Here is a 24976-nt window from a genome sequence, read left to right as displayed (position 1 = left end):
AAGTGGGTTTGTTGCTTACAAGAATTAAAACAGTCTTGTCAGTTGCCTTTCATTTGAATCATAGATGTGTTTGGGATAATTCTATGTATTACTGTGGACATGTAAGCTGCCAACAACTTCTTTTTTTGATTTCCAGAAAGAGTGGTGCGAGTATTTCATTTTAAGTAATGTGCACATGTTTGAATTTTGGAGTTTGGATTTACTTCACCTTTCTGATTTATGTGATGAGCCTTTGATGATGAATATTGCTTTTTACTATGAAAATGAAAATGCAGAAGGTATTAGTTTACTATATAATCCACCTCACCTTTCTTTAGAGATAAAGCCTATGAGGAATTTCAAGTTTCAAAACCATTTCTTAAATGTCTATTGTATAAATAGTAATTATTTTCCACTTTCCCAGTCTTTGTTTATATTTTTATTTGTGGAAACCAGAAGGAATATAAACAATCCAATATATTTTCTACTTAATATAGCTCCATAAGTATTTTGGTTAAAAATGTATGTTAATTTGTTTGAGATTTCATAGCATTTTGTTTTCATGCATGGTATATAAGGTTTATTTATAAAATTGTCCTCATGAATAGAAATATTTTGCTTTTATTAGTTATTTAGGGATTTTAAGTTTTTCTTTTTTTAATTTTTATTTTTATTCTTTTTTTAATTAAAATTTCCACCTGCTCCCCGTTTCCCATTTCCCTCCCCTCCTCCCAAATATTGCCCCCTCCCCCCACTCCCCTCCCCCTATCCCCACTCCTCTTCTCCTCCCCCCACACCATTCCCCCTCCCTCTCGATACTGAAGAGCAGTACAAATTCCCTGCCCTGCGGGAAGACAAAGGTCCTTCTATCTAGGTCCAGGAAGGTGAGCATCCAAACAGGCTAAGCTCCCACAAAGCCAGTTCATGTATTAGGATCGAAACCTAGTGCCATTGTCCTTGGCTTCTCATCAGCCTTCATTGTCCGCCGTGCTCAGAGAGTCCAGTTTCAACCCATGCTTATTCAGTCCCAGACCAGCTGGCCTTGGTGGGCTCCCAATAAATCAGTTCCACTTTCACAGTGGGTGGGTGCACCCCTCGTGGTCCTGATTTCCTTGCTCATATTCTCCCTCCTTCTGCTCCTCATTTGGACCTTAAGAGCTCAGACCGTTGCTCCAAATTGAGACTCTGTCTCTACCTCGATCCATCGCCGGATGAAGGTTCTAAGGTGATATGTAAGATATTCACCAGTATAGGATAGGGTCATTTCAGGTTCCCTCTCCTCAGTTGCCCAAGGTACCGGCTGGGGACATCTCCCTGGACACCTGCGAACCCCTCTAGAGTCAGGTCTCTTGCCAACCCTAAGATGGCTCCCTTAGTTAGGATATATACTTCGCTGCTCCTGTATCCACCCTTCCTATATCCCAACCATCCCAATCCCCCAAGCTCCTCCCATCCTCCCCTTCTCATGTTTCTCATCCCATTTCCCCTTTGCCCCATGCCACCTCACCCGCAAGTTCCCAGTTTTTGCCCTGCAATCTTGTCTACTTCCCCTATCCAGGCGGATGACTATATGATTTTTTTGGGGTTCACTTTCAAAGAGATAATCTCTATACTTTCTTTGTGTAATTTGTTTTCTTTTGTTAGAACAATTTTTATTGTGTTTTTGTAGTCAAAGAAAAAGAAAACACATTTTGAGAGAATAGCACTTTAGTGAATAGTAAATGTCTTTGATATTAAAATTTGGTCCTGTCATATTGTAGAAATTGGAATAAATTAGCTACCTATAAAACGATGATTCTTTGCTAATTTTTATTTTAATTTTATTTAGTGTTATTGGTTTCAAAGTTATTTGTGGTATAATATTTTTACTTCGAAACAATTAAATCTACCACTACTAGTTATCATTAGTTAAGACATTGTTTTTAAATTGTCAAACAGAAAAGCAAGATTAGTTTTAAGGTGTGTCACAGAATTGTCCACAGCTGTAATATCTTTTGTTTAGATTCAATGGGAATCCCACTGAAAATCTCACTGTTTGCCTCAGTAAATTTAGTGAATGAAGTTGTGTGCTTCTATGCATGCATTGGTGTTTCTTAATACAGTGTAATTTTAATTGTGATCCAGGCCTGGATTTGAATGTAGGAGATGTCATCATGAAGGAGTATGTACATCTCTGGGATACTGTGTCGAAGTTGATCAGAAACTTTGACTTGGGAAAACCATTTCCTTTGAGAACAACAAGATGTCATTTTCTTAAAAAGATCCCATCACCAATCAAAGGTAATTTATTCCTAACTTAAATGTCATTTTCTCAAAATCACCCCATCACCAACCAAAGATAACTTATTCCTAACTTAATTTGAGGGGAAAAAAGAATTTTTGGAAACTGCAAGTAGAAATCATTTTCTAGCATTGTGTGTTCAAATAGTTGTCATGTTCACGGAGTGCTGTGCTTTGACTAATACTGAAAATTTATATGTTGTTTGTAATTAATGTTGCCACCTTAAAAAGTCAAAACCAAATGCGAATGAATTCTCTTTTTACCAATGTGACCTATGTCAACTAAAACTTTTAATATTTTATTACATCATGATGAGTCCTCTCTAAACAATTAGATGGGGGAAGCCTGCAAGGTGAGTGGGAATACTTAGCTCCATCTAAACCAGTGTAGAGACTACCTTGGATCCATGCACAGCATCTGTGTTGTATATTAATAAAACTAAAAGTAGACATGGGATGCCAAAGAATGAAAAGGAGCCAGCAGTCACCTTAGAAAGTCTTTGCAGAAATCACTGCATTTAATTCACTATGCTACAGATGTACAGAATGTCTTCGGTGACAGGTACAAGAGAAGAGGCCAGAACCAGGAGGTGAGAGACTGAGTCTTCAGAAATCCCAGGTCCATAAGAGCAAACCTCAAAGGTTAGCTCCCCCTAGACCTGCCTTTCAGCAAACATAACTAACAAAGGACCCACACTGTATCTGCAGTGTAATAAATCACTCTTTAACAGGGTTCCTAAGAGTTCAGCTCTTAAGAAACCCCTCTCAAGGTCCAATCAAAGACACCACAATAAACCAAGGGTGCTAAAGACTGGGGGTTAAGAAATCTTCTTGCAACAGGGCCCATCTTTCCATGTTTCTTTATTCTTCTTACTCTCTGTTACAAATGTTCCCAGTAATATATACCATAAAACCAGCATTTCCTCAGCCCTCCAGTTCCAAGGACTGGAATCTTTTTCCTCATAAAAATTCAGATAAGTATTTTTACACGTACACACTAATCCGTGGCTGTCAATTCAAAGGTCAGAGTGGCTAGTGCACATTTGTGAACTCCTTAATGGAAAACGTTAGTAAAGAAAAGAATTAAATTATCAGGGGATTCTAGAGGGAAAATTTAGTGCTCTATGCTATATTTTTAGGTCATATATAAGACTTAAATGTTTTTTTTTTTCAGAAAAAATATGAACAGGGCATGGATTGTCTTATAAACCAGTGCACTGCTTCTTTTCTCACAGCCGCATAGAGCATACCGAATAACCTGGCAACCAATGTAAACAGTCAGTGGGAAGCTAATGGCTGCTGATCTGATTAGCACATTCACCAGACACTGTAATTTCTATGGACCTAGGTCTGGAGTTAGACTTATTGCTTTAAGCAGTAGATAGGAAGAAGTGACCAAGGCCTCTAAATTATCAGTTCTAGAGTATGCTGTTATTGGCTATTCTTGTTGTGGTTGTTCCTGAACTACAATAATCAGTAAACTGAGGTGAAGGCGAGCATAAGGAGATAGGAATCTCTTAATATAAGGTTGGTTTTGGGTCATTTTATTCTTTATTTATAAGTGAGGTAAAACCAGAGCAGCAGTTTGGGCAAGTAGTATTCTATGTCCTTGGATATCTATGGATATCTTAAATGGAGTGCTCTTTCCTTGACTCTAAACACTGACCAAATTCCTGCTGATAAATATAACTGCAGGAAGGCAGATATCTGTGTTTACCCAAAAGAGAGGAATGAAGGACTGGCAGTTGGAAACGGTTTTCACATATATCCCAAAGGCATAAAAAACAGTTTGGAACTGTGAGAATTAATTCCCAAATATGTAGCAGAAGGGGAGTCAGTTATAGTGAAAATGTACAGCAAAAGATAGCCACTTTAATCACAGAGCAATAATGCCAAAATTTCTTTGAATCTTGGTTTAACATTTACCAAGGCCTTTGGCTCTGATAAACAGTTTGTGAAAAGATGACCGAGGAATTACTGTATAATTTTGCAGCCTGTAGCAACTCTTGAAAATTGGAAGTTAAACTGTGAGGCCCCAGGGCCACTCTAATCCAGTAAATGAAAGTAACTGGAATGATCTGGCAAATTATTATGAGGAACAAATCACAAAAATTTTTTTATAGGATTATGTGGCAATGATGGAGACTGATAGAATTTATGAAAGAGCTGAGGAATAACTAAGAACACAATTAGCTGTGGACTTAGAAATGATAGCTTCTGTTTTTTAATATCACAATTATTATATACTTTCTGAAAATAATTTGGCAACATTTAAGAGAGATTCAATGTAAAATTGGAAATGAGAAAAATAATAAAAACTCTAAAACAATACTCATTGTCATAACCAAACTTGTAGAAATTAAAATACTGAATTGATTTAAAAGTTGATTGGATACTAATAATGGGGGAGTTTGGGCACCACAAATAAATAAAAAAAGAGTCAAACTTAAAGTTTGAGACATCCCTCACAGGCAGTGTGTCCTAGCATGTGTGAGGCCATGGGCTCAGTTTACTGCATAAGAAAACAGAACAGGTTAAAGATACAATTGTGAGAAATGACATAAGCTAGTCACAGAAAAAAATTGCCATGTGATGTCATTTACATGCACTGCCTAAAGGAATACATAGAAGTGGAACAAAGTAAATAGGTAGTTACTGAGGGAACAGTGTTGAAGATAGGGAAATGTAGGTCAAATGGTACAAATTTACACTTATGGAAGATGATAAGTCTATATTTGATGTACTTGATTAGGGTAATGTACTCTATGAAGGCTAACACTACTCATATTATATATATTCATATTATATATTTCATTATATACACTAGTCATCAGGGAAGAGATAAAGATTTTAGGTAATTTTAACATAAAACACCTCACAAAACTTCCAAGGAAACACAGATAACATTTAATATAGTGGGTATGTCAATTTTCCCGACTGTATCATAGTTTACTTTGTGTATACGTATATTTATATGTTGTGGGTTTCTTGAAATAAGGTTCTATGTAGTGTGGACTAGTCTTGAACTCAATAGGTAGCTGGAGATGAACTTGAGTTCCTGATCCTTCTGCCTCTGCCTTCCAAGTGCTGACATCAAAGATATGCAACACCAGCCCCAACGAACACTGTGCATATCTGTCTGTCTGTCTGTCTATCTATCATCTATCTATCTATCTATCTATCTATCTATCTATCTATCTATCTATCTACCTACCTATAATTTATCTGCCTACTTATCATCTATCCATCAATTTTAATTTATTTATTGCATAAACTTGTACATAAACCAAAAGGAGTCTCAAAGGGAGTATAATAATACCAATCTCATCACCTTTGGTTATCCAATTTTTATTTCATTTTTGACATTGTGCATGCGATCTGTAGAATTTCTATCACTTATTAGACAAAAATGAAAAGATTAAATATTTGAACACAAGCACCAAAGGAATTATGTATCATTTATTATTTATCTCTCTATCATCTATCAGTATATTGTCATCATAATAATGTATCTTTCTAGCCATGTACCTATCAATTCATCTCTTTAGCCACCTAACCACCTACTTATTTAATCTATATAACTATTTGCTTAGTTATTATTTATTTATTTACTACTACATTTCAAATGACTTAATGACTTTATGAACAAGATTGGAATTAAAATGTAAATGAAGTGAGAATAAAATACTTTTAAATGTGAAATATGGGAAAAAGTATTGTCTTAAACCTTCTTAAAAGTTCATGTTTAACTTTATCATATTTTTTTTGTTTATAGAAAGTTCTCAGGAGAAGATGAAAAACTTGAGTTTTATTCCAGTGTCATGTAGTTTGGTTGATGAATTTACTGGAGACATTTTGAAAGACTTGCCTTTCCTGAAGAAGTAAGGCTTCCATATATTTTAATAGATACATGTTCATAATGAATAATAGTTATTTATTAAATATTCTTTGTGAAAGCCTTTTCTGAATAATCCCCAGAAATAGGACACTTTTAAGATAGTAAATTACATGCAATATATATTTGCAACATATTGCCCATTGTCCATTTTTATGACATTTGTATAATTTTAATTGGGGAACAAATCACTCTACCACTATTTTTAAATTAATACAACAATGAATGCTTGAGAATGTTGGAGACCTGAAGTGTTCCTGGCTTCTGAAGTTTCTAATAAAATGCTCTTTGAATTCTACCACACATGTTGTATTCCAGGAAGAGGAATAGGAACTATGGTTTTCAAAGTTATAAAATTTGTTGGATTTGGAGGCATGGAATTTGAAATATGCTTATATTTTCTTTGTCTCCCAGTGATGATCCCATTGTTACATCCTGGATTAAGCATAAGGAATTTAATGAGCTTGTGCACTGGGATTCCCAGAGACCCCTGAGTGATGACTATGACAAGAAAAATGCCAAATTTACTGGTGAGCTTGCTGATTCTGTTCAATAAATTTAAATCTACTTTACTCTGCCCTTTATTTCAAAATGAAAAGCACACCATGGAAACAAATCAAAGGTTTTGAGTGGATGTAGTATAAATTCTAATTGGTATTAATAATAAAAACCCAAAGTCAGATGTAGGGTTTGATGCTGAAGATCAGAAAAGCAAAGCACCAGCAACTAGAGTGTTCTTACCTTTACCAATGCTCAGACCAAAGGAGTGATCCCTGTCCTCAGTCTGTATGTACAGACTGCTTCAGACTAACTAACTGCCTCCGACTGCACTGCTACTCAGACTGCTTCAGACTACACTGAGCTCCTGTCTCCTCCTGCCTTCTATTCCTCTCTCCACCCAGCCATATCACTCCCAGCTCCCTAATGCTGGGATTAAAGGCATGTGATTCCAAATGCTGAGGTGACCTTTGTGTGAGCTCTTTTTCTCTTTTTGACTGGATCAATTTCATGTAGTTCAGATCTGTCCCCTGAGTACTGAGATTAAAGGTGTGTGACAACACTGCCTGGCTTCTAGTGGCTTAGTTCTGCACTCTGATTTTTAGGCAAGCTTTATTAATTAAAATAAGAGCCAAATATCACTACAGGGGAAGATCAGTCAATACAACATCGGATAGCCAACGGGAAGGATGTTAATAAAGAATTCTCCTTCTGTTTCCTGGTGGTTATTTATATGGAGGTTGTAGGTACCTTACACAGAGGAGTGCATATGTAATCTTTGTCTCATGAGCTTGGCACATTGTTAAGGAAAGACAGCTTTTAGCCTAAGAAATCTGGATGTTCTTTGAAGTCTAATATTAAGTCTAAAAACAATTAAGCTCACAGTTCTATGGCTGGGGTTCAAAATGAGGGTCTTGTTTTTTCCTATCCAGTAATTCAAGGAACCAGATATTTTAGATGGTTTTCTTCTTGATTTTTTTTTTTTTTACTGAAATTCATTCACAGGGCACATAACAGTTAATGGTTAGAATTTGTCTTCAAAACAAAACAACACCTTCCTCCAGACACCTGGAAGGTTATTCATGGATCCCTACTCCTTACTGCTAATACTGATGGATTCTTGAGAAGGGTCACTATTACCTTCAGTTGTATACCCAAAGGTGTGCTCACAGGGCTTCATTGATAGCTGTAGAAGTCAGTGGACAAACCCACAGTCCTAACTCAAGTTAATGGGTCAGGAACCAAAACAAAAATGCATTTGGAAAAAAGACTTGTGTGGAGATGGAGGAGATGACAGTTTAAAAAGATATAAAAGAGAATGAGTGCAAATAATAGGAGTGCATTACATCCATTATCAGAGAATACATTGAATAAATAAATATAAATAACATTCTTGGTATTTGCCTTTGGAAGTAGGCTGTAAAAATTTAAAAGTGTTTGAGCTGGTGGGAGTTGTTAACCAGTGATATAACCCTTGACTTGCATTCATTCAATGATATGCTTAATTCCACAAGCACAATAGATATTTGAAAAATTGCCACATTTGTAGGTATGCTTAAAGTTATTCTATGAATGAGATTGCTCAATTTAAGATACTTTATTTGACCAAACTAGTCAGATAAAATTGGTGTTTTATACTAAAAAAAAAAAAAAATGTGACTGTATATGGAATGGTGTGAAGTCATGTTGCTAAGATATCAGAATAATTTTACATTTAAGTATTTTATTTTTCAGAATTTTCAAGAGACCCCCGTTATCTTAGAAGTTTGCAGAAGTATCATGTTTTTCAACGACTTTATGGGAAATCACTAGAAACGGTCTCTTCCAAGACCATCACAACTCAAGGTCCTAAGGTGAAGAAGGATAGCAATAAGTCCAGAAGCATAAAAGCACATGTAAGTTTCTGTAGATTCCATTATCATAACAAGCTCTTCCTGCTATTATTTATCAAATTAGTATTTGTTCATCCCATTGATGGCTTCTTTCCATGAGATGCCTTTCTGTTTTATTTGGATGCAGTAGTTTAAATGAGATGTCTCCCATTGTCTCAGGTATTTGAATGTGTGGCTTGCCAGTTGGTGGCATTGTTTGGGGAGGCTCAGAAGGTTGGCCTTGTTGGAGCAAGTGTGTCACTGAAGGCCAGTTTTGAGAGTTTAAAGCCTTGCCATTCCTGCTTACAGTTTAAGATGCAAACTTTCAGCTTCTTGCTCCAGGTGCCGTGCCTCTACTCGGCCATCATGGTTTCTTCTCCCTCTGGAATCATAAGCTCAGATAAATACTTTCTTTTATGAATTGTCTTGGTCACAACATTATATTACAGCACAGAAAAGTAACAAAAATGAATAATCATATTTATTATGGTACCTGCTAAGAGAGTCTAACATGCCAAATAAATTATTACAAATGATCCTTTCGATGTAACAAGATATACTTATTTAAAGAAGCAAATTAAGCATTAATAGAATAAAGGTTTAGCTTAAAATTTTGCAATAATACTGAAACGTACTTTATCAGATAGTAAAAATTAGAAAGTTTTTCACCAATTCAGAAAAAATAAACATGAAACACATGGGTTTCTTTGCTTGACTTCTATAGATTTTCTGCATTTTCCTCGAAATATTTAAATAATTCATGCAGTTATCATTTTTTAACACATCAAAAAATTATTTCATTTGTTTACTTACTTTTCCATTCAAAAATTTACACTTCCTCTCCTCCTCCCATTCCACTGCATTCATCATTTTTTAAGGTACAAAATTAAAACTGCTCATTTTCTTTTTGTACATAGATTACTTCCCCTTAATTTTACTATTTATCCTACTGGTATTGTTATTTTCTACCAATTTCCACCCAAAGGCCAAAATAATGATAAAATACAGGAAAGGGAAGTTCAATTAACTTCTAGACGTGAGAGTTATATGTTAGTATTTCTGATAATATTATCCTGCAAGTATAGATTATATTTTAATACTAGAATTAGTAATTTGATGAAGGTGAAGATTATACTTCAAACATTTGGTGATAGCTTAGCATTTACTAGGCTCCAGACCTAAGGATCTAAAGAAGGCACTTATTTCATGGAATCTCTCTGATTATCAATTGTTTAATATTTTGTAGAGAGAAACAACTTAGTAGACACAACAGATAGGAATAATGACAGGGTGGCCTTGTCAAAGAGAGTTAACATGGCAAGGTCATCAGAAGTGAAGATCCTACAAAACACAAAAATATTTTTAAGCTCTCATTTCTGTATACTTATGTTTAGGAAAAGTTTAGCACGATAAAAACTTATATATATTGCTATTACCCAACTAGTTAATCTGGGGAGTTTAAGTTTCACAACTCTCAAGGACAGCTACCAGTTGGGTGATTAACAAATAGCTCTCTCATAGAATGGTTTAAAATAACACAAGTCATCTCAGAGTGCCTGATGCTTAGTTCATGAGTTCATGCTAGTGTGAATTCTTTCTCCTTGACCTGCTTCACAGGTCCACTGAGGAATGGTGACTGGCTCATATTTTTCCTGACTCATCAAAAGAAAGCCTCATAGCTCCTTCACACTTGTCATCACTGCTTCTTTCTTAGGAGGTCACGACATTTTCAATTTCATACCCAAATTGGTAAAGCATAAAGAGGAATAGGAGGAAGAGGAGAATAAGATGCAGAAAGAAGATACTCTTTCTTCCTCCTCCTCCTTCTTTTCCCCTCCTCCTGCTGCTCCTCCTCTTCGTTTTTTGACTCTTTTCCTCTGTTACAAAATAACAAACTGGCACAATTTCTCACCATACAACACAAGTCGACTAAAAAGAAGTATAAGCTTCACCATTCCCAATCCCAAATATTTTAAATGACTCATCAAAGAAATCCAACACCATTAGTTCTTTATAAATGTACTCTGTGGTCAGCAGTGTAATAAATAAGTCCTCACATTTGAGATAAAGGAAGCAGTGAAATTAACTGAAGTCCCCATTGTCCTGTTTAGAAAAACTATGGCAATGGACTGATAGGGGATATCTACTTGAAAGTTTAAATGATCAGAAATCTAAAATGTTATGGATTGGAATTAAGTAGTTTGTGAATGTGACTTTTTAATAAGTTAATTTTTAGATATTAATCCACTAACTTTAAAAATGGGAAGTTTTTGTTAGAATTCTTTTGCTAACATAAATTCTGTAATTTGGTTTTAAAACTTATTTATTATTTCTCTGTGTTTGTATGATAAGTATATGTGGTGGGTCTTAATGATGTGGGATTTTCCTCTGTATGATGTGAATATATCTTATTACCATTGCTTAATAAAGAAGTTACTTTGGCCTATGGCAGAACATAATATAGTAAGGCAGAAAATCTAAGCAGAGGTAGAGGAGGAAAGAAGCTATAGACAGGGAGATGCCATGTAGCTGATGAAGGAGAAACATACCAGAAGTTTACCGGTAAGCCATAGCCTTGTGACGTTACACAGATGAATAGTAATGGGTTAACTTAAGATATAAGAGCTAGCTAGGAATATGCCTGAGCCATGGGTCAAAGAGTGTGGTAATTAATATAGTTTCTGTGTGATTATTTGGGTCTGGATGGCTGGCAAAAATTTGCAGTCTCCATTTACATAATGGCAGCCAGCATTGCTGCCAAGTAACAAGTCATAAGCTTCATGGTTTACAGATAAGCTTCTGGCTTCTTTCTCCTTCAGCAACTACATGGCATCTGCCTGACTCTGACTTCTTTCTCTCTGCATTCAGTTTAGCTTTCTTACCTAGCTCTGTTCTGCCCTGCCATAGGTCAAAGCAACTTCTTTATTAACCAACGTTAATAAAACATATTCACAGCATACAGAGGGGAATCTGACATAGTGCCATGGTGTGTATGGGAAGGTAAATACAAGGGGTATGCCATGATGTATACATGGAGGTTAATGGCGATGTCATAGTATTTATGTGGAGGTCAATGGTGGAGCGGCTAATAGTATGTATATTAAGGTTAGAAGAAAACTTTGTGGTGTCTTCTCCTTGAACCTTTGCATGGGTTCTGGGGACTGAACTCGAGCATCAGGCTTCTAAGGCAAGTACCTTTACCTGCTGAACCATGTCACTGACCCTCTAATTTGTTCATGTAAAACCACAATAAGAGTAGGTCCGTATTATATTTAAATCATTTCAAAACATGTCTTTAGGTAAGACAAATCATTTGTTTATATAATGATCCCTATCTACTCTTTGCTTTCAGCCCCCTTTTCTTATTTACTCATTAAACATTATGTACTAAATGTCTTTGGCTTAGGGAATCCTGGCAACATCAATGCAAATTTATCTCAAGGATCTCAGTATAGAGAGGAAAAATGGTCCTTGTAGGTCTAGACAGAGTAAACTTTGATGAGTAATTGGATAGGTACTTGCCAGAGGAATGAGACACTGTGATTGAGCATGAGATTCAGAGAAGGCTTCATGATTCAAACATCGTGACATATAGGCAAAAAGTAACTTGGTAGGAAAGGTAAGAGAAATGCAGCCCCAGAGAGAATAACAGGCGTCACTGCATAGAGACATTATAGAATCTTTGTAACATCTCTTTGATTTTAATACATTTGCCCTTTTATATTTACTACTACATTAAAATTTAGGAAGTTATCTACAAGTCTTTTTAGTCACTGAGTTGAATTATTGTTTTCAATCATCAGAGTCTTAATTTAAAAAATAATTTTATGACTATTCAAGTATGGGGTGATGGTCAAAATCATCTGAGAATACTTAAAATAACATTTCACTCAAGAAATGTCAATTTGGAATAGTTCTGTCTCATCACAAATTGTGTTTCTTACCATTTGGGCAGGAGACCAAGGCTGACAAAATTGCTAGAGAGAATAAGAAAAGGTTGATTGCCAAGGAAGAACAAAGAGAAGAACAAAAATGGAATACCCTGTCATCTTCTATTGAGAAGGAGATGAAAAGGAATTTAAGTTCTGGGCTGAAGAAGTTGGAAGAGTTTTTGAAATCATGTAAAAGTAACTCAGTAAAAGTTCAAGCTGAAAAAGTTGGGTTAATGGCTTGCTTGACAGCATGGAAGGATCACTGCCGAGCTGAAGGTGTGTGGGGTGTAATTCGGTTGGCTTACCTTGATGAACTAGAGTCCAAAGAGATGTGATGATGGTGGCTTGTCACCTGCTAACTAGAAATTTGTGCAGTAAGACTCATAAAGGGTTCTTTCCTCGGTTTTTATCAATGAGCAATGACATCTCAGAGGTGTGACCAACAGCAAAGACAAAGAACATTCATAAGCACATTGGAGATAGCTTTAAACTAACTGCTGACGAGGAAGAGAGCATTACTAGCAGAACCAATAACCGAGACAAAGAAAAAGAATGCATCATTCACTCTTGAGTTCCGCAGTATAAACATTTTCTTTTCAGGATACGTTAGTGTTTATTTTTGCCTGTTAACTTCATTTACCCTTAGTTATTGTGATAAAATACTTTGATAAAAGCAATTTAATGAATAAAGGGTTTATTTTGTCTAATAGCTCAAGGGTGTAATTCATTGTTGGGGAGGGCATATCAAAGTAGCAGAAGTTTGAAGCAGCTGGACACATCGTATTCACAATAGGAAGGCAGAGAGTGATGAATGAAAGCATGCTTAGCTCAGTATCTCTTTCGTTTAGCCCCAAATTCCTGCAAAGCACTTGGTTCTACTTCCAGTTAACAGATTGTCTTGCATCCATTAGCCTAATAAATATAATCACTTATAAGCATGTTCAGAGGTTCATCCTTCAGGTGATTCTGGATCCTGTAAAATTTACAATCAACACCAACCAAACAGACATCCACACTTATCACCCCTACCATACAGACTTCTTCCAAAGTTGCAGAGGCAATTTCATGTACTCTCCTTTACATTTCTATGGAAGGACATAGGATAAACAAAGAAAGAGAATGGGGATGATAAGGATAAAGTAGGACTAAATAGGTAGAGATGTGTAAACTGGTTAGAGGTGTACTATGTGCCTTAGCAAGTGTTTATCTTTCTTTCAAACCAAGATACTGAATCAGGATTTGCAGCTGGATACTATCGATATTGATCAGAATTTAGAGTGGCTTAATGAATATTGTGCTTTATTTCATTTAGAGACTCTTTGTAGGCTCTATAGACTAATAGCAGAGTCCAAGCTGGGATTTCTAGGTTCTTCTGTCCAGCATTAAGAATTTGAACAGTACCCATGGTTAGTGGTAGAAGCACAGACAGGCTCTTAAGGAACAATGTACTTCTAGGAAAGGTCAGAAGTTCAATGTCCTTGTGCCCATGCCAAGAATTATGAGCTTTTATAAATCATTTACATTGCTCTATCTTACTCTCCTCACACTGAAGTGTTCTCCGATTTATTATTTTTATTTATTTTATGTGTTTCTGTGTATGTGTGTGTGTGCATGTGGTGTGTGCGTGTGTGTGTGCATGTGGTGTGTGTGTGTGTGTGTGTGTGTGTGTAGGTGTCCACAGATGCAGAGGAAGGCATCAAATTCCCTGAAATTGGAGTTCCAGGTGGTTGAGAGGCTTCTGATGTTTCTGGGAATCCCACTCTGTAAGATTGGTGACTGCTCTTACCACTGAGACATCTCTTCAGCTCTCTTTCTTTTCATGAACTTTTCTGGCCACAAAATCTTATACTCAGATATTCTTAGTCAGAATTTAGTCATAGAATTTAACCACTAAGTGGGCCAGGAAACATACTTTTTCCTAGGTTATGTAGGCTTGCCAGGACCACAGAGACATAAATAAGGAATCTTTGGAACTACATGGTGAACAGAGAAATTAAGAGTAGAAACTGCTACAATAGTCCATGTCCTTTCTTTTCCAACAACCAGACTTTACTTATCCTCCACATCCAGTTCATGAAATATCTTTCCATAAACTCTTCCTCAGCAATCAGACTCACATAATTTCTAGTTTCTAATGTTTGGTATGGGCCAATCACATATCATATACTGTGTGAGTGAACTGAACGTTCCTGAGGGGAAAGACCTTTGTTTAATTTACTAGGTATTCTCTTGTTTAATAGCTTTCAATATGGGATTGGAAGTACTTGTTTAATAGGTGAGAGTGTGCAGCAACTAAAAGAAAGGCAGAACCAAAACAGATGTGAACATGCAGATGTTAGCACAGGAGATAATAAACAGTGTGGTTGATGCTAGGGAAGAGTCTGAATATGATAGCTGGAACAAATGGATTGCACTGAGCAAATGGATTCAGGATTTATATCCAGTATTTCTCTGTGGACCACAGAGCTAAATGAATGTTACTAAGATTATAACTTTGTATTTAAAATCATGCAGATATTTTCTTTTAGCAGAGGAGATATTGCAATAAGAGACAAAGAAAATATAATTTACCACAAAATTTTAGAAACTTCAATTTTAATAATACATGAATTGTGAAATGTAGGATTTTTATCTACTCCTTTCTATTCTCAAACATTCATTAATGGTGAGTAAGACAGTGAGTTTCAGAAACAGTAATGAAGAATGATAGGCTAGATAATTGATCATTGTTAATAAGCATTTGCTATTTTGATGGCTTTTATAACAATTTTATTATTTATATCTTGTACCAAGGTGAAACCACGAAGGACTTAAGCATAGCTGTCGATATGATGAAGAGAATCCATTCCTTATTGGACAAACACTCTGAACTTCTGCAAGAAGCAGATAAGAAACTCATAGCTAGATGTCTAATATATTTAGGATTTGATGAGCTAGCAAATTCTTTGTATCCAACTCAGGTAACATATTGTGATAGCTTTATTTTAACTCAGTAATTATTTGTTATACAAAAAGAATCCTTCAAATACAGTCATCCCTTTTATGTTTACTTTTAATAGAAAATATCATCTTATTTAATCCACCTGCCAAAGTTGAATTGTTCAAGCACTAGAAAATTTTTAAACAGCTTGAGAATCACACTAATTTCAAATTATTTCTGCAGTCTTTTAATTATTCCGATAATTCCATAAAACAGCTCAAATATATAATAGTGTTGAATTAAATATGTCAGGATGTAGCTACAAATCTTAGAGTAAACATTTGAAAATCTTGATATCTACTGATTTACTTGTATTTCAGAAAAGTTGTATTGTATTTAATGGTTTCTAAAGGGTGACTAAAATTGCTGTCATATAGAAGTTCATAAACATTATTTAAATGATGATAAAACTTAAATAGCCTTTAAAATCATCTTTTCAAACAATACAGAATGCAGCAGATGACATAAAAATGACAAAGAAGAATAAACATTCAATTGGAATTGGACCAGTTCGCTTCCAACTACAATATATGGGTCACCATTTGATACGAGAAGAACGAAAAGATCCAGACCCCAGGGTTCAAGATTTTATTCCTGATGAATGGCAGGTAAAAATATGAATAAAATTATTCTTACATTTTGGAATCATGTATTTGTAATCATGTACCATGGAATTTCTTATCATTACAGCTTTCTCTTTCTGTGTGTTTGTTAATATTTGTACTTGTTGTGGACTTCATAATATTGAGTTATTTCACTTAAATCTGTTTTACTTAAAATCATTGTTATTAAAATGTCTCATTTTAACTAATTTTTTTCATTTACTATATAGGCCATTTCCTTGGCAAGATATTATATGAATTCACATGCATAGATTCAAAGTTTAGTAGTGTCTGTGCTATACAGTTATTATCACTCTGGACCAGGCTCTGGGTTTTCTCTCTTTCAATAGAATTTTATATGTAAACAATATAAATGCTCATGAAGAAATTTGTGTAGTTTAAACAGAGAGAAAATTGCTTATGTATTTATAGACTGTACAAACTACTATTCTAGCTATATTTCTGTAAACACATATAAGTTAAATATTGATGAATACAAAATCTGGAAGTAATCACTTCTGCACACATTGAAATATATATTCTTGTTGACAGAAGTTTCTTTTCCTCCCAGTCCCACAGTCATTCAGTCCCAAAGAAATACACAGAGGTCTACATTAATCATGAACTGGTTGAACTATTAGCTCAGGCTTCTCATTAATTCTTATAACTTATATTAGCCCATAGTTCTTGTCTGTGTTAGCTTTGTACCTTTTATCAGTGAGGCGATCTCATCTTGCTTCCTCTGTCTCTGGATAATAACTGTGGACTCAGCTTTTCCTCTTCTCAGAATTTTCATGTTCTGGTTGCACTGTCTATAGTTTTTGCCTGACTACTGGTTAATTGGCATTTTATTAAAGCAATACAACTGATAAATCTTTACAGGGTAAAAGATCATTGTCCCACAGCACTTACTCCCCCCCCCTTTTCAAAACAAGAACTCTTAATCTAATCTCCTTTGTTTAGCTCTCTTCCTGACCACTATCTGTAACAGCTTGTAACCAACACTCTAAACAAAGAAAAACATTCACAATCCTTTTTTTTGGGGGGGGGGTATTTTGGCATAGTTTTCCAGGCTACTTCCTGCTGATTGGGGTTGCTGATAATCTCACAGGGACCTAAAGAAAATTTTGAATTATGGTCAAGTCTTGACTGGAATATTCTGTGAGGCTTGACTATCTCAGCTAGCAGTCTTAAGACTGTTGTGGATGTTGAACTCAGACATCTGGGCCATCTTCTCTTATCAGAGATTTCTCAGGGGTCTTCCTTGAACAAACATGATTATTCTTAGCCTCGACTGAATCCACAGCCTCTCATTTCCTGTGGAAACAAAGCAAAACCTCTTCTCCAAAGTAACATATCTTTTGACTTAAATTTTGAATTTAAGGCATTTTCAAAATATATTTGTTGGATTAATCCAATAGTATTTATAATCAAATTTTTTTTTATCAGCAGATACTCCTCCGTCAGAAAGCAAACAATTCAAAGACAACACAACAATATACAGTATCCAAAATCTCTGTGTATTTTCCAGCTTTATGTGGCTTTATTTTGTTTTGATTTTTAAATTTTGGTTTTTTGGGGAAAAGGTTCTCTGTGTATATTTTTGGCTGTCCTGGAACTCACTCTGTAGAGCAAGCTGTCCTTGAACTCACAGAAATCTGCCTTCCTTTACTTCTCAAGTACTGGGAATAATGGTGTCCACTACCACACCCAACTAATCTTTTCCTTTTTTTTTTAAAGGTCTTCATTTTTTTTCTCCCAAGCCTACATAATTTTTAAACACACTGTGTTCCATTCAGAGGTTTTCTTCATCTAAAACTATCTCTCTTTTTCTGACCACATGAGTCTTTAATTTGCTAAGCGATTTGGCTAAAGTTAAAGCCATGGCTTTGCTGGCTGTATTCACCACATTCCTTAGGTTTCTAAGAGTCTAGCTTTATGGCAAAAGTACTGACGGGAGCCATGTTTATTGCCACAACTCTATGAAGTTTCAAGGTCCCTGCCACCACCAAAAAGCATGCTATTCATGAACACCATTTAAGTGCTTTGGAGTAGAGCCTCTTAAAAAGAATGCAAGGTATTTTCAGCTAAAGCTGAATCAGGAGGCCTCTCTTAAGTGAGACACACTTGCCTATAGCAAACAGAGCCCACCTGAGAAAATGCTGTTACCAAGAAGCTATGCTTAACTCTGCTCCTTTTTGTGTCTAGATTCCTTCTCAAAATCTCTTAGGTTTTAAGTGTTTTTATTTGCCACATTGGCACCATTTTGTTGACAGGGGTTTCTGTCTTGCCTGTTCCCAAAGTCATTCAGTCCCACTGAAACACACAGAAGTCTACATTAATCATAAACTTGTTGGCCTGTTAGCTCAGATTTCTTATTAATTCTTATAACTGATATTAGCTCATAATTCTTGCTTGTGTTAGCCATGTGGCGTGGTGCCTTTTATCAGCAAGCTATTCTCATTTTGCTTCCTGTGTGTCTGGATGACAACTGTGGACTCAGCCTTTTCTCTTCCCAGAATGCTCCTGTTCTGGTTGCCCTGTCTATACTTCCTTCCTGGCTATTGGCCAATCAGCATTTTATTAAAGCAATGCAACTGATAAATCTTTACAGGGCACAAGATCATCATTCCACAGCACACATGATGCATGCATACACACACACATACACACACATTTGATATGTTGAGCATTATTTACTTATGCAAATGTGATTTTATAGGTTCAGTCTGAATAGTTGTCCCATTCAGTTTAGATTTTGTAAACCACTTCTAATTAAATGTAATGAAAAACCCAAGGCAGCCTAGCTTAAATGTAAAGATGCTTATTTGCCTTCCATTTCCAGTTTTAACAGCAGAGATTGGATGGCCCCACTGGCCTGGCTTCCAGTGGCAATTTTACAACAAAATGGCAATACATTGTGGTGGGGCAGCTGGTGTGAGAGAGCATAATAATGAAAGCAAGAATCAGAGAAAAACAGTTTGGCTGAGGCATTGTATAACAAATCTTTCACGTCCCAAAGCTATTATTCATAGTGACCTATGGACTTCTAGGTATACTTTAGTTCTTAAAGATTTTAATTACTCCAAATATCTTCAACATGGGGACAGGATTCCAGGATTCCATGGAAACTTAATACCACATGCAAACTGCAGCATGAGCCTTTTCTTACGTTAATATTGGGGTTCCTTTACAAAATGCTGATTTTCTATGAGCAGGTAACTAATTACTTATTTCAGTGTAGACTATAGGGCAATCAAATTTACTCTTACTGTTCACAAACCTTCTAATTCTTTTATGCTTCTTTCATTCTGAAGTGTGTTATACGTGGACTTGATTCATGGGATGGGCAGGTTGTCATCTGGGAGTACTTTCTGTCTTCTGTACTTCCCAAAGGTTTTCCATTCTTTTTACTACTCATCATCTTGATGAAGAAAATCATAAGATGCAAAGATGTTGCTCCCAAATAGTTTCCCATCAAGAATAAGCAGCAAAGTGAAGAATCTTTGCTCTTTCTGCACCTCAACCATTTGCTTAGTGCTATAAAAATGTGGGTTGGCTGGTTCCAACAACTGTATTTCTCAAAGACTCTCTGTACTCCTAACTATTAATAACAACCTTTCTAGTAATACAACCTTTTTATGACACTATTTTTGAGTGATTTTTAAAAAATATTATCATATACTCATTGCACAAAAAAATGTGTCATTATGGTCTTTTTTCCATGTATGTTTTATACTTTGATCACATTTTTGTCAATACACATACTTGTTTTAGTGCCCTCCTTACTGATTCCCTCTATTTTTAGTCTTTCTACCACATTTTCACACATCCAACTCATCTCTCAGCTGCTAAAACAAACAAATTGTATCATCTGAAGGAATGAGTTGTCTATGAGTTTCCTTTTAATTTTTTGGGGAGTCCACACCTTTCCACTATTGAGGTTCAGAAAAAAATCATAAATGGAAAAAGAGTGGTCTATTTGGGTAGCAAATGACTTGTTTGATTGACACTAATCATGGTGTGACCCTTGCAGCGAGAGCTACTGGATGTGGTGGATAACTACGAGTCTGCAGTGATTGTTGCCCCCACATCCTCTGGAAAAACCTATGCTTCCTACTACTGCATGGAGAAGGTGCTGAAGGAGAGTGACGAAGGCGTGGTTGTGTATGTTGCACCATCAAAGGTAGGGATCCAGGGCATGTAATATTTTTTTCATGTCAGAACTTATTCAGAAATATTAGACATGGATATGTAGCAGATCCATTTATTCATTTTCACTAGTTAAAATTAGCATACAAAGTAATGGGCTTCCTAATATAATCTTCGTACATAATTTTTTTTTTAATTTTTTGACCCTCCTTCACTACTCCCTTCTCCTACAATATAATCCCCTCCACTGCTCCCCTAAATTCTTCTGTAGCCCCATTCCATTTTCAATGGTAATAATCTTTTACCTTATTTCTCTTCCCTTTTATGACTTATTTCTCCTTTCATGATTTCTTTTCTACTTTCATGACTTATATCTACTCTCATCCATATTATACATATACATATTCTAAAAACTAAATTTTATGAACAAAATATAAGAGAAAACATATGGTATTTGTCTTTCTGAATATGCTATTTTGCTTAATTAATATAATAATTCCAAGCTCCATCCACATTTCTATGAACAACATTGTTTCATTCAATTTTGAGTAGAATTGTATAGTTGAACATTTTCTTTCTCTATTAATTTATTGTTGGACATCAAGACTGCTATTGGGATAGTGGAAATATGAACATGAATGTTCACATATCTCTTTAGTAAGACTTGAAGACCTTTGGGTATATACTCACAAAGAAGTGATGTATCTAGGCCATGAGTGTTTCATTTCTCATGCTTTGTGAAACCTCAGTAATGATTTATATAATGGGTATACCAGTTAAAACTCTTACACATAGTGGCTAAGGGTACTCCTTTCCACATATTTTCTTCCAACTGTTAACATTTGTTTTGATTTAACTATTCTATTTGGAGTGAGATGAAATCTCAGATCTTTTTCAAGCTTTCTGTTATCATTCTGTGAGCTTCAGAATTCAGAGGTAGTAGAATTTTAGATGTTTATATTTTTATATTTAGATGTGAATTTTTTTGACTAGTGATTTGGGCAGTATTATTATGCATGCCTTTTGGTCTGTGGTATTTCTTTATTTATGATGTACCTGAGAATACATTTGCTTACTTTTTACATTGGAAGAGTTGGCCCTTTTACTAATTCATCAACTTTTCTGTAACATATAATATATCTTTTTTATGAACTGTAATGAAATGTTCATTTATGGATCAGGCTTTTACCTTAGCGTATTATAGTTATTCATACCAATGATAGTATTTAAATTTTTGTATAATCAGTATTATTCACATTTTCATTTGGGGTTGTCTTTATTAGTGTTTGTTCCTATTGCTGTGATAAAATACCATGATCTAAGAAACTTTGGGAAGAAAGGGTTTATTTTAGTTTACACTTCCACAGCACAGTTCATCACTGAGAGAATCAGGGTAGAAGCCCAAACTGGGTAGGGACCTGGATGCAGGAATTGATCCAGAGGTATGATGTTTCCCTCAGGGCTTGCTTCTCCTACTTTGTTATAGCAGCAAGAGCAACTAGCCCAGGGGTGACAATGTCCACAGTGGAGTGGGCCCTCCCACATCAGTTATTCATCAAGAAAGTTAACCACTGGACTGGACTTTTAAATATGTTTACAGATATATTTTAAATTTTACATTTTCATCTATATGGTACGTACCTTTGGTACTATAAAGTGTGTAATAGATGCTTGAAGGTTTATAGAGTCCACTGGCCAGGCTGCCTGCTAGATCCTAAGTGAGACTATACAGATTTGTATATGTAGTCAAACTTCTGACATCTATCTGGAGGAGATTCTGAAATACAATACAAATCTATTTAGGTTTCTTCCTGTGATAGACTGAGATCATGAGTGGTGATTTTTCAACTGTTGTGCTACACATGTTGATTCTTCTACTATATAGGTTATGTTTGCCATATTACTTTCAGACAAATGCTTTCTATTTCTGTTTTACAGTAGCTTGTTGTTAATCAAAATTCAGATTTTTAATGCAAGAGCTCAAATGGGCAGTTTCTTACTATAGAGTGGGTAGAGAAAATGGTTTGTTAATTTTCCTGCATAGTAAAACATAGTTTTGTACATCCCCACGAGTCCATCAAATTATGCTAATCTACACTTTATTATGTAGCTAATACATCTGTTTTCCTGTCAATCAGGCGCTTGTTAACCAAGTGGTAGCGACTGTTCAAAATCGTTACACCAAAATTCTGCCAGCTGGTGAAGTTGTGTGTGGTGTTTTCACTAAGGACTACAGTCACGATGCCCTTAACTGCCAGGTTTGATATTCTATTTAATAAACTTGACATCAGATTATATAACAATGTTACATCTTTTTGACTATACATCTAACATCTTTTCAAAACCTGTAAAAATAATTTCCTTGGATTTTGAAGGATAAAACTATTTCAGAGAAAATATAAATTTGTTACATTCTAAAGACTGTGAAAGATAGAACTTATTTTATCTAAAGATGCTTTTTTTTTTTTTTTTCGAGACAGGGTTTCTCTGTAGCTTTGGTGCCCGTCCCAGAACTAGCTCTTGTAGACCAGGCTGGCCTCGAACTCCCAGAGATCCACCTGCCTCTGCCTCCTGAGTGCTGAGATTAAAGGTGTGAGCCACCACCGCCTGGCTAAAGATGCTTTTGTTTTTATTTAAACTTTACATTTATAACTCATTTATCATGTTGTTTACAATGGGATTCAAAATGATCCAAAAATCTTTCCAAGCTACCAAAACTTAGTGGCTAGACACATATTATCATAAATATTTTCTCTTGTTAAAGATATTTTAGTTAGAAATGTAGTGTGGTATTGTCGTTAATGAATATATTGTAGCATTAATGAAGTTATAGTTTTCTTTCTTATTGAATTTTCAGATCAGAAATTAGGATAAAACAAAAATTAAGACATACTTATAGAGCATTATGTAGTTAGACTTGGCAATATGCAGCCTGGATTGTTTTTCAAAGAAACATCTTCCAACATAATTTCTCTGTAGAGTTAGATTTGAAAGAATCAAAATAGTTAAAATTAATGACTTTGATTTTTATTTTTCTTTTAAAGCTATTTATTTAGTTAAAGCAACCTTTTTATTCTTTTATTATTGTCTACATGTTTGAAGTATATTAATCATATCTACCCACCCCCATTTTTTCCTTCTACCACTTTTTCTCCCTCCTACCCATAGGCCTCCAAGTATTATATCTCTTTCCCAGCAGCTTCCAAGTGCCAATAACTCCTCTACGGGGGTGTGGCCTTGTGGGCTGCTTCCTCAATCATGCTGGAATTTTGACTGTTTGATCTTCTTCAGGTTTTGTACAGAGATAACCACAGTTATTGAGAGTGCATGGGTGGAACTGCCTGGCCTGGTTCAGAAGACAGCAGTTCACAAGACTCTACCCCTTGCCCTGACTCTCACCTTCTTCCCATCTCCTTTACTGATTGTTTCCTGAAGGAGTAGGGAAAGAGGTCAATATAGGTGCCCCATTTAGGGCTGGACACAGTTGCAAGGCTCATAAACAAGAGTCTGCTCTTCAAATATGATATTCTCCTGTTTTGTCTCAGGAAAAAAATTAAAGTTTTATGTGGTTCAAGCTAATACATCGGAAGTGTAATGAATCCAATCCTTAGATGTAGTATCAGATCTTAATTATTAGCGATACATCCAGGACTCAAAGCTTTGCCTCACGTAGTTTTATACCTATGCCCATTCTATGTGTTACTTCACACCCTACTGTTGTTTTAAGGTGCTTGTTACCGATCCTGTGTCCTTTGAAAGTCTGCTACTGGCTCCTCATCGCCAAAACTGGGTGAAGAGGATCAGATACGTCATATTTGATGAGGTAGACTTTTTTTTTTCTCCTCTCAGGCTATCTTCCCAGGGATCATAAATATTGCATGTCTTTGCTGCTTTGGGATATCCACCCCTTGGATAGAATTCAGATTAGGAGGCAATTTCTTCTGACCATTTCTCCAACTGAATCACCCTCTTGACTCACTTCGGTTGTGACTCAGTAATATGTGTTGGTGAGAGTTCTGCATGTGTGAGGAACTGGTCTTCGTTGAGGATGTTGTGAAGGGACATAATTAAACTCATGACACACGTTTCCCTTGATAAAAATCAAAATCATGTCCAGTTTCCAAAGCAAAGGTTTTATGTGCCAGCAAATGATACTGATGATACAAACAGTTCTGTCTTAAGGAAAACAAACGAGTTTTATAAGTATGTTTTTCAAAAAGAAATCTGTGAAGAAATCCAGAGAGAGAGAGAGAGATTTATTGTTAGTCTTAAAGGGACAAGGTAAGGAAGCATTTGTGTTTAGTTGCAAAGGAGGTTTTGATCAAATGGGCTATATTTCAAATAGTGAACCTTAGCTGAGGTACACAGCTGGCTCAGGCATTCTGGGAGGGGCCAACAGAAAACAGATGTCAGCATACTTCTTTATCTCCTGAGATATAGCCACAGCTCAGAAATTAATCAAAGTTAGAAAACCAGAGAACCTGGAGTCCCACTGAAGTAGTACCTGTGGATCAGTGTCCCTGAGCACTAGAGGGGGGTAAAAACCAATGTAGATGCAGATGTTCTGATGGAAGCCACTTAGTGGAGTTCTGTAGCAGCATCGTTCAGTATACTTATTCAGAGTACATTTTTTTATTCCTGGATTTTAAGGTGAAAAGAAAAGAGCCTATATTTAGCTTATTTTTACTTTACTACATTAATAATAATGGTGATTAATAATTAGTAGTGTTGGAGATTAAATGCAGGTCATTGAAGTAGTTCACCATTGTCTGAAATCCCCAGCCCTT

General features: G+C 35.7%; 1 protein-coding gene across 1 annotated transcript in view; it reads left to right on the top strand.

Annotated features, from left to right (window-relative positions):
• The window catches only part of LOC130862846 (probable ATP-dependent RNA helicase DDX60), an 83289-nt gene that overhangs the window by 21832 nt on the left and 36481 nt on the right, over nucleotides 1-24976 (top strand). The window contains exons 8-18 of the mRNA XM_057752671.1: nucleotides 137-278; nucleotides 2104-2259; nucleotides 6035-6140; nucleotides 6569-6684; nucleotides 8387-8547; nucleotides 12479-12731; nucleotides 15249-15415; nucleotides 15885-16043; nucleotides 20074-20223; nucleotides 22328-22447; nucleotides 23917-24012. Of these exons, the coding sequence (XP_057608654.1) occupies nucleotides 137-278; nucleotides 2104-2259; nucleotides 6035-6140; nucleotides 6569-6684; nucleotides 8387-8547; nucleotides 12479-12731; nucleotides 15249-15415; nucleotides 15885-16043; nucleotides 20074-20223; nucleotides 22328-22447; nucleotides 23917-24012 (1626 nt within the window). The remainder of the gene's footprint in view (nucleotides 1-136; nucleotides 279-2103; nucleotides 2260-6034; nucleotides 6141-6568; nucleotides 6685-8386; nucleotides 8548-12478; nucleotides 12732-15248; nucleotides 15416-15884; nucleotides 16044-20073; nucleotides 20224-22327; nucleotides 22448-23916; nucleotides 24013-24976) is intronic.

The sequence above is a fragment of the Chionomys nivalis genome, chromosome 20, assembly GCF_950005125.1.
Source record: "Chionomys nivalis chromosome 20, mChiNiv1.1, whole genome shotgun sequence".
NCBI classification, from domain to species: Eukaryota; Metazoa; Chordata; class Mammalia; order Rodentia; family Cricetidae; genus Chionomys; species Chionomys nivalis.
The sequence above is the reverse complement of the archived record's forward strand: the minus strand, read 5'-3'. Positions and strand labels throughout refer to the sequence as shown.